Here is an 11,270-nt window from a genome sequence, read left to right on the forward strand (position 1 = left end):
TTTGGTCAATTCTATACCAAGTTATCACTGTATTGTTAATGGTACGTGCTTCTATTTTTGAATAAACTGGCAAGGATTAATTTCTCAAATTGCTCCAAATATTCATATATATAATATCTACTGCCTCACTTTTAAAAATTTATTAGTGCAGTAACAAGAGTTCATGAAAGTGATTGAATACGTGGAGTCTTTGCTTAAAGCTTCCCTTTTTTAAAATAAGGGCGGTTCCCCATTTTAATATAACTTCCTTGTGCTGTCTTGCACCATCAGCAAGCATCCATCCTGCCCCACCCTTCCCACATGCACTTCTAGCGTTGGTGTATTTCTGTCTGTGCCGTGCAGTCAAAGATCAAGCATTTTAAAAAAAAGTCCTGTGCTTAGGTATTAAAATTTAAAATAAAGATTAAAAATAAAATTGTTGTTTATACCTGTACTAGAATTGTGTGGACTTCTTCTAAAAAAAATTCTCTGCTGTACTACAGATTAATCCACAGTATTTTATTTGTACAGGTACAATAGTAGAGGAACCTGCAATGTAAATTTCTTTAAAGACTTTTCTGCAAGCAAGAAGCCTACTTTAGGGGCAAATTACTGTAGATGCTGGAATTTGTACTGAAAACAAAATATGCTGGGGATCACACTGGGTCAGGCAGCAGCTATGAAGAGAGAGCAAGTGAATGTTTCACATCTAGATGACTCTATCAGAGACTACATTCTTTGCTGAAGCTTTCCTTGTTTTGTTTTGCAAATTATTTCAGCTAGGTATATGGTAGTACACATGTATGAGAAGTTATTTTATCTTTTATATTGGCTTTTCCATGTGACCTCAGTAACCTAACTCTAACTTACCATTGATTGCTATGGGATTCCATTCTTTTAATGTCATTTCACTTAAAGTTGGTGTATTCCAAAAAATTCCAACTAAGTGAGGACACCCTGCACTTATCTACCTGACAACTAAAGCTGTCATTCTGGAACAGATTGCTTAATTCACCGATTACTAGAGTTGAGCTCAGAGTTTGTCTCCTAGGGAAATTCATGAGAGCTACAATGAGTTGAGGCATTTCTGCTGAAGTCCATTCATGTAATATCCCTGCTTCTATCCAATAGAGACCTGAAAATCTATAATCTCTAATTTCTTTTAAAAGAAAGCAAGTTCTTGTATTTATACAATTACTACCTCAATTAGATTCCACAAAGACTTCTCAGCTAGATTGTGATTCCCCAGAATGGGGGTCTATACACTGAAGGAAGACACAGAAAATAAACTGAACATAGTCTGGCAGAGTCTAAAGCAAAGGATGTAATTACTTTTCCCCGCCCAACACCAAAGGAACCTATCTTAAAGCACTGACTATGAATGCTAGAATTCAGGTGAAATTTTTAAAAGTAAGATCATTCGAGTTTTGTATGACAAGAAGATAAAGAGATATGGAAGAATAGCAGTTACTTGGATTTGAGATATAAACCAACTATGATCTAATTTGGTGGCAGAACAAGTACCAGGCCCTGCTCCTGTTCCTGTCAGGTGCTGGTCAAGATGTCCATCGATGCTAAAACAATCTTTTACTAAAAAGTAAACCAATTAAAAGATCTCCACTTAAATACTAAAGTTGAGTTATAGAGAGAAGACAAAAAAAAAATTTATAAACACAGCGTACAGAGCAGAGAATATTTTCAAGGTGCTATATAAATGCAAGCTCTCCTGTTAGAAAAAAAACCTAACTTGCAGTGTTTAAGAATAGACAGGAGCAAACTATGCCAAATCCTTGTCAAGGATTTAACAGAAAAAAAGTTGTTTCACATCTCCAAAGGACACCATCTTTTATCGATGTTTTAATGTTGACAGGCTCAATCATTTGAATATCGGAAAAACCTTTGTTGCCCAAAATTACAGAACTCTGTTACAAAGCAGGTACTCTTAGCTGAGATCTTAACACATCAAGACTATATATAGTTTGATGTAATCTACAACTTGTATGGAAATAGTGAAACAAGGCATTGGCAGAGGGAAAAAAACACCTACTATAAATCAGAAAAACAATAAAATGTAAGCAAAGTCATTGACACAGTTGCTCTAAATTTTCCTTTTCACACACACTTTGGATAATACTGTTCAAATATCTTATTTGGCTCAAATGTCAGTCGTCGTCTGGTAACGTGACAAGCGACATTTTACTTCATTATAAAAAGGTGCGATTTGAAAGCAGGATGTTGTTTGATAAAAAAAATTAATCATAGATTTTGCATTTTAAACAAATAACCTGAAATAAAAGAACAGATATAGCCACTGAATTTCAATATTTTCACAAACCACAATCCTATGAGAAGAATTGTATTGACCCTCCCAGCCTGATCCACACACCAGGCCTTGTTACTGCATAGCCTGCCATTACACACCCCCTGTTGTTAGTCACTAACAGTCCCCATTAACAACTTTTCACCCTCCCAGAGATAGTAGGAACTGCAGATGCTGGAGAATCTGAGATAACAAGGTGTAGAGCTGGATGAACACAGCAGGCCAAGCAGCATCAGAGGAGCAGGAAGGCTGACGTTTCAGGCCTAGACCCTTCTTCAGAAATGGGGGAGGGGAAGGGGGTTCTGAAATAAATAGGGAGAGAGGGGGAGGCGGATAGAAGATGGATAGAGGAGAATCACCCTCCCAGCCTGATCGTTAGGAACTCTGTCCAACTGTCTCTCTCTCTCTTCGTGCTCTATCCTATCGTGTACTCCCTACCCCACCCATCTCCCTATTTTCTGCATACAAACTGACAATTTCCCAGCCACCATCAGTTTTGAGGAAGGGTCACCGGACCCAAAACATTAACTCTGTTTTTTCCTTCACAGATGCTGCCAGACCTGCTGAGTTTTTCCAGCAACTTCGTTTTTGCTTACAATTTGTAATGTTGGTTTTTATTCTAAATTGACTATTTATTTGATGTAGTCTGATCACAACCACAGCCAACTGTATATTAATGCAAATTTACTAAAAATTGCACAGTCACATTTAAAATCAGACAAAAATTGACATTAAGCTAAAGAAGGACATATTAGCACATATGGTACATTTTAAAGGAGGTACATCTGGAGAAAGCAAAGAGAAACTATTAAATCAAGAAATTCAAAATATTGTAAACATACAAAAAAAAACCATGAAGACACAGGGTCACTGAGGGATGTAAACAATAAATGCACATATGATGCCAGTGAATTATATCTTTTTCTTCCATGGGACATAGCATTGCTGGCTGGACCAGCATTTATTACCCATTCCTATGTACCCCAGAGAAGGTGAGGCTGAGCTGCTTTTTCAAATCCTGCAGTCCATTTGCTGTAAGTATATCCACAATGCTGTTAGGGAGGGAGTTCCAGGATTTTGACAGCAACACTGAAGGAACAGTAATATATTTCCAAATCAGGATGGCGAGTGGTTTGGAGGGGAACTTGCAGGTGTTGATGTATCTGCTACCCTCGTCCTTCTAGATGGAGGTAGTCATGGGTTTGGAAACATTCAATAATTACTTTCCCTTAGTATATAGCAGGGCAAAGTAACAGCTTGGGGTGACAATTTTTTTTTAAAAACTCTTTAACGACATTTAAGATAGACAAGTAGATAAGAAAGGAGATGCTTGATAAACTAAATTAAAGAGCAGAGAAGACCCAGGAGTGCACGGATTGCATCCACAAAAATTCAAAGTAGCCATGGAAAAAGGTATAGTGCCTCTGTTTACATGTATATGTATATATGTATATGTATATGTATATGTATACATGTTTGCAAACAGATTCATACTCAGGATTTAAAAATACACAATTTCAAAATTTATGGATGATGCCAAGTTAGGAGTTGTAGTTATGACAATGATTGTAACACTATAACAAATAAATTTATAGAAAGTGTGCATAATTGGTAGCTCAGCTTCAATATAGGTGATACATTTTACTATGAAAAATAAGTCGATCATACCTTGGAAACTGTGTCTCTAAATAAGGAAGGGGAACAAAGGGCTATGAGATACAAATACAGCAATCATTAAAAGTAGCTGCACAGGTTAATAAAATAAAAAAAACCCTAAAGCTCGAAGGTTTATTTCTGGAATGTGACAGACAGAACTGAAGTTCTCTTTCCTGTTTGGGTTTCATTTTCTTTACTGTCTGTCTGGCATGCCTTACCTTATTCTTGGAGAGTAGATCTCAAATAAAATAATTTCAGCATCAAGTTTTTGTGATTTTAAAAACAAAGGAGGTTATTATTCTCATACAATAATCCAAATTTAAAACATGGCATGTCACACACTTCTTGGCACATGGACGCACAAAGATTGATTTGAGGTAAAGATTACTGTTAAAATTATGGTTATTTCAGTCTCTGGGTTATAATCTCATATTCTGATTAGCAGGCCAAGTTTTTTGAAAGATATTGAGGCTTTGAAGTTGGAGTATGGGTCTTGTAAAGTGAAAGATTTTCTTGAGACATAGGGAGTGGTTTCAGCCCACAGAATCTACCTATGGGGGTGGCCATACTTTTCAGCCTTTTATGTCCATTTTTAAAATTAGCTGGAAGTCTGTAATATACTGGGGCACAACAAGAAGAACAGAATTAAAATAGGAAAGTTAGGTCAATCCTATATCAAAGCTGGCTTAGCCTGCACTAAGGAGAAATGTGAAGAATTCTGATCTTCACATTATAAGAAAGATATAAAGGCACTTAGACTTAGACTCCCTACAGAGTGGAAACAGGCCCTTCGGCCCAACAAGTCCACACTGACTCTCACAGCATCCCACCCAGGCCCATCCCCCTATAACCCACCTAACCTACACATCCCTGAACACTATGGGCAATTTAGCACAGCTAAATTGGTACAACAGAAGAGAATTACTAGGATCATACAAAAACAGAGATTACACCCATCAGGAAAGAATGAATGGGCTGGGGCTTGTTTCTTGATAAAAGTGAAATCTGAAAATTGACCTGATGACATTCTTGGTTGAACTGACTGCAGTCTTAATTCCTATTTCTTGTCACCCCCTCTCCCAACTCCCTTAATCTTGCAGATCAAAATCTAAGTCAGCCTTGAATATATTTAATGACCTAGCCTGCACTGCTCTCTGGCGAAGAGAATTGCAAAACATAATGACCCTCAGAAAAGATGTCTTAAATGATAGACCAAAACATTTTTGAAATCTGTCCTGCCTTATGATTGTTTCCCCTTGCGGGGAATGTCTGTCAGCAGCTACGTTGTCAAATTTTTGGTTTCAATAAGATCACGTTCTATACCATAATGAGTATTGGCCAAACTTATTCAACTTTCCTAAGTTTACCCCTTCAAACCAGGTATCACCCAGTGAGCCTTCACTGAGCTGCTACCAGTCCTTAAGGAGATCAAAACTGCACACACTACTCTTGGTGTAGACTCACCTATGTCTTGTACAGTTATAATAAGAGAGTTCCCTACTTTTATGCTGTACCTCTCATACAATAATAAAAGTTCAACATTACATTTGCCTTCCTGATTACTTGTTGTATCTGGAGACTAACCTTTTGTGATTCATGGACACAGGGTCCTTTCTGAACCACAGCATTTTGCTGTCTCTCTTCATTTAACTAACATCCTACACTTCTCACCAAAGTAGACAACCTCTCATTTTCCTACATTATGCTGCATCAGCTAAATTTGCCGCCTGTTCACGTAACCTGTCAAGATCCTTTCATAAACACTTTCCATTCTCTTGTGTGTGGCACCTTGTCAATTCCTTTTAGGGGGAAAGAGCAGGAAATTGTCCTGATACACTGACCATACCTGATCCCCTCTCTCTTCAGCTCCGAGCAGAGCTAGATGTAAAGCAGTCCACATAACCTCCAAACGGACAGGCATAACTCTGGCCTGTGCAGGTACCCACTGCATCATACTGTACTGGAGGTGGTGAGAAGTTAAAAGAGAAGCTGTTTAATGAGATAACAAGTTCTGCCAAGCGGAAGTGGATAGTGATTCATGGAAATTGATGGACGTCTGTTCAAGAATGAACGTCACCCTAGTGGGGATGAGATATAGAGACTAGATGTCCATGTGAAGAGAAAATTGTTAGGACCAGAAAATTGGAAACTGTTGAAGGGTATCAGAAGAGTAGTGGAGATCAGACAAGGAGAGAAAAGAAAGTCAGGATAGGAAGAAAGCAGTTTAATCGGGCCAGATCAGGTTGAAATGAAAGATCTACCAGAGCAGTTCTGTTTATGGATCTTGGGAAGAAAGGAGAAGCAGGTTGTATTGCTTTGGGGGATTGTAAGGTAGAAAGCTGTGGAGGAATAAACTCCAGGGGAGGTCCATGAACACCTGAGAAATAATGTTTCTTGATGTTTGATGGAGGAGTCATGGTCTAGGAGAGGTAGATGGAGAGCTTAGAATTGGCATTCAGCCTTTGCTCAGTAGTGGCCAGCATGCCAGACATCATCACTGTCATCAGCAGGTTTGATAACAATGTTACTGTCCGACATGAGAGTGCAGCAAATTCAAATGGAGCCAGGATGTAGTGAGACATTAGAGAAGTTGAGACAGCTGATGTCACACCAGCATCATTTTTTCTTTATTTTTTGAGGAGATGTAGCATCGCTGGCATGGCCAGCCAGTGTCCTTAACAGAGGGCAGTTAAGAGTCTACCATGAGATGAAGGAAATTAGTGAACCAGATGGGCTTTTACAACAATGACAGTTATGATGATCATAATTACTAAGACTAGCTTAATTTCCAGATTTATTTTGTGGAATTTGAATTCCACAAACTGCCGTGGCAGGATTTGAACCTGTACCATCAGGCAATTAGCCCGAATTACAAGTCCAGTGACATTATTACAACATCCATTAAAATAAAAAGAAAGATCAAGAGAGGGTCAAGAGATTGTGGGAATCTTTGACTTCTTTACTTGTCTCCTTGCTAATTCCTTTGGCTCTGGCCCAGAACTCTTGTCATTTAATGTCCCCTGTCTTCCACCTTCTCCCACTACACAACTTAAGACCCATTACATTTCTAACTTTTCCCAGTTAGAATGAATAGCACAGCCATAGAGTCAGAGTTACACAGCATGGAAACAGACCCTTCAGTTCAACAGTTCAGCTGACTAGACATACTGGACTGATCCACTCCCAGTTGCCAACATTTGGCCCATATCCTTCTCAGCCTTTTCTATTTGCGTATCAATCCATGTTGTGATAAATGTTGTGATTGTACCAGCCTACACCACTTCTGGCAACTCCTTCCATATATGCACCATCCTCTGTGTGAGGAAGTTACTCCTCAGCTCCCTTTTAAATCTAACCTTAACCGTATGCCCTATAGTTTTGGCCTACCCTACCCTGGGAACAAAAGACTTCGGCTATTCACCCTGCCCATGCCCCTCATGCTTTTGTAGACCTGAGGCTCCTGAGCCTCCAAACCTCCCAGGAAAATAGCCCCAGCCTATTCAGCCTGTCCCCATAGCTCAAACCCTCCAATCCTGGCAACATCCTTGTAAATCTTCTCTGAACACTTTCAAGTTTAACAACATCTTTCCTATAGCAGGGAGACTAGAAATGAACGCAGTATTCCAAAAGGAGACTAACCAATGTCCTGTACAGCCACAAAAATGACACCTCAACTCCTATACTCGATGCACTGAACAATGAAGGCAAATGTATCAAATGCCTGCAATATTAATTATGTTAATTTCTCCAAATGCTGCCTGACCTGCTGAGTAGATCTGCATTTTCTATCTTGATTTCTGATTTTCAGCATCTGCTCTATTTCTGTTTTGGAAATCTAAAAATATGCAGGTATGTCAAATCAAAAACAAAGTTATAAAGGTGATGAGAATTACAAAAAAGAAGATTGATGAAAACAGATCTCAGCCAACCACCACCACTAAGATAATTGCAATAACTGCAAAACAAAATCAGAACCATGCAAATAGGAAAAAATATTGCACATGCTAGGAATGTGAATTTAAAAAAATCAAGTGTTGAAAGAACGCAGCAGGACTGCTAGTACCCATGGAGAGAGATACAGTTAATGTTTTGAATCGAAGTGTTCCAAAGAAGAGTCATATCAAACTTGAAACGTTAACTCTGTTTGTCTCTTCACAGATGGTGTCAGACCTTCCGACTTTTTCCAGCATTCTCTAACTTTATTTCAGAATCATACAGTATCCTCTTTGACAAGATAATATGTAGACTCCCGTATCAACCTAACCAAACAGCAATCAACACAGCAGACAGAAGTAATCTTACATTCATTTGAAAATTGTGGTACTAAAAAAATGAATAAGTTAGTGGCAGAATGAGCATCATCAAGCATAGTGGAATTCAGCACACAAATATTTGCATCAAACTGTAGGATATGTAAGCGTCCAGCTAAAAATATCAAATTAATGATTCCATTCAGCTTCCACCAGTACACAGCCAGATCCAGCCAATTTGTTTCACGCCATATGGCATTAAAAGATGTATTGGCCCAAAGCTGCCAGTTTGGCAAATATCAACATGTGATGAAAAGTGAAATGACTTGCAATTCATTATTGATGATCATCTCTTCAAGTTAGCCAGAAGTGAGCTTTTACTGTACTATAACACAAGTCTCGCTGTCAAATTGAAAAATTTCAGCTAAGAATGTCTCATTGAGAAATATATTGCAACTCAGTAAAAAGCTTCAGTGCCAATTTTTCCCCAGTGATAACTGTGGCCAACAATTCAGCAGCAGGTCAGTGCTTTTAATTGGTCTGACTGATTATATGCAGTTGGCTCAGTACAAACCATTATATGCCAACATTCAGAATGATTGTGTGCAGTCAAGTTAGTCCAGCAGGTGCAACGTGCCAATTGGACTCCACATTCAAAAGTCAAAAACCATGGAGATCTGATGATTGGCATTCACTTTTATCAACACCACTCCAAAGTGGATCTACAAAAACAAGCTGGAACCAAAGCTTCAGCAACCTTCTAAAGCCTTCACTTTAATGTGTAAAAGACCAACTTACCACTAACATTTACATGACATAAATAGTTATCCGGCCATTCTACATTTAAGCAAAATATAACAGTACATAAATCTCAAGCAAAATGTATTTCACAAATTGCCCCCTTGAGAATAATGCTGCATTGCATCAAGGGAATAATTAATGGATCATCAAGAGGACAATTAATGGATCAATTAAAATGAATAAGAACAAAACATCTGAACAGCCCAATAAATAATGAAACTATACCTAGGGTACAGCACAGAGATTCATATATTCTGCATATTTAAGAAAGGATGTACTTGGATTGGAGTTGTTACAGGCAAAAGTTCACTAGGTTGGTTCCTGAGAGAATAATTCAAGTGAATTGGGCCTATCCCTTTTGGGTGTTAATAAGAGTGGATCCTATTTTTGGTGAGATTCCCGAAAACATTGTGCCTAGCCAACTGAAAGATGACACCTTCAACAGTGCAGTGCTTTCTTGATACTGTTTCTCTCTCCACAGATGCTGCTGTACCTGAGTTTCTCCAGCACTTGGTTTTTAATTTCTTATTTATGTTTGTTCAGTTCTGTCTTAAGAGTCAGAGTCATTAAATAACTATGCAAAAGGCTGCAACAAGCAGTAGCCTAGGTGGAACTCGGTGAATTTTGTTATTCCCTCTAATAAAACACTGCTCTTCTGATCAGTAAAGCAGCAAGTTGTTAATGACATATGGGCAATAATGTTTTTAATCCAATAACTGGGATACAATATGTAAATAATTTGAGATTTAGAGTGTATAGCATGCTCAGAAGGAAGAGCAGACCATAGTCCCCAAGAGATTTCACCACATTCAAGACTGTTGCAGGATTTTAAAAAATATTATTATACTTCATGTTAACTCTTTCTCCCTCTCCATAGATGCTACCAGACATGCCGATTTTCTCTAGCATTGTTTTTATATCTGATGTAGACTAATTGATAGAGGTGGATTGCTATAATTATTCAACATCTACGTAATCCGTGTATCATGTGACTTTCAGGAGAGTCTTTAAAAATGGAGTCTTTCCTCCATCAATCCTTTTTATGTTAACACCTGAAATTCTCATTCGTTCCCAATTCTCCAGCTGTGAGTAGTTCAGTGTAATATAGCAACAGATGCACCCACATTGCTGAACTGAAAACCCACTGCAGCACACTATCCGTGCCTAATGCTGCCCTGAACAAGTGTGGTATTGTTTTTAGACAAAACGTTACAACCAGGACTCGACGGCTCCCGAAGATGATAGTACAAGATCCTGTGGTTCTTTTGCAGAACAGCAGGGGAATTTTCGACAGACTCCTAGCCAATATTTACACATGAACTACAGATATCACCAACAGGAAAAAACAGATTGTGGGATCCTTTTGTGCGCAATTTGGCTGGTGTGTTTCCCTGTATTACAAGATTGTTAAAGACATTTTCAAGATTACTTCCTGGGCCTTAGAGAGGAGTACTCGTAGTGAAATTAAAGAAAGTTGCATCCTCTGAGCCCCAGTCAATGGAAAAAAACTTACATGACAGAAGCAGTCCTCGGCCTCGGGGCCGGCGTCGATCGGGGACACGGGCTGGTTAAACCCGGCGCTTCCGCCTGCGACACTGCCCAGGAGGATGATCAGGACAGCACCGCTCCTCATCGCCCCTTCGGCCTGCTGAGCTTCAGATCATCACACGCAACAGCCTGGCTTTGCACCGTCCCGCTTGGTGCTGAGACGAGGCCAGCAGCCCGGAACAGGAAATTGGAGGGGATTCTGTGGGGAGCTGTAAGACCGAGTGGCTCTCCCCACAGGCGAAGGAACAAGCGGAGTATCAACAATTCAAGGCCAGCACCACCCACACACCCACACACCCACAAAATGATGCTGCGGGGGCGCTTTATATTTCACGCATGTCTTTCATTGTTTGTCCGCTGTGGGGGTGGGCGAGTAATGCTTTATGGGTTTCTTCTTCCTTACGGTTCCCAGAGGTTCAAAATAAACATACAATTCTGAAACTTTATCGAATGCATTTTATATGTGTTACCATACATTGCGAATGATATTTTGTTCATTGGCTCCTTGACTGCAATGTTAGAAATCATAGCCAAAGGATGACAGGTAGCTCAGTGTTCCTAGGTACAGGAAAGATAGTAGGGGAAGCGAGAGTAAATTGGGAAGTACAGTTTTTGATTAGGGGAAAAATCACGGCAATACTTAGGATATACCTGAGAGATCGTCCACTGAAGCGATATGGGTGGAATTGAGAAATAAGAAGGGGGTGATCACTTTG

At 39.3% G+C, this 11,270-nt stretch overlaps 1 protein-coding gene across 2 annotated transcripts in view; it reads right to left on the bottom strand.

Moving 5' to 3' along the window:
• ero1b (endoplasmic reticulum oxidoreductase 1 beta) overlaps positions 1-10,988 on the bottom strand; it is a 72,396-nt gene extending 61,408 nt beyond the window's left edge. For both annotated transcript variants that reach the window (XM_020510691.2, XM_048596751.1), the window contains exon 1: positions 10,520-10,988. In XM_020510691.2, coding sequence (XP_020366280.2) covers positions 10,520-10,639 — 120 coding nt within the window. In that variant the 5' untranslated portion in view covers positions 10,640-10,988. The remainder of the gene's footprint in view (positions 1-10,519) is intronic.
• Between the last annotated feature and the right edge of the window lie 282 nt (positions 10,989-11,270).

This window comes from Rhincodon typus, chromosome 5 (genome assembly GCF_021869965.1).
Source record: "Rhincodon typus isolate 14 chromosome 5, sRhiTyp1.1, whole genome shotgun sequence".
Lineage (NCBI taxonomy): Eukaryota > Metazoa > Chordata > Chondrichthyes > Orectolobiformes > Rhincodontidae > Rhincodon > Rhincodon typus.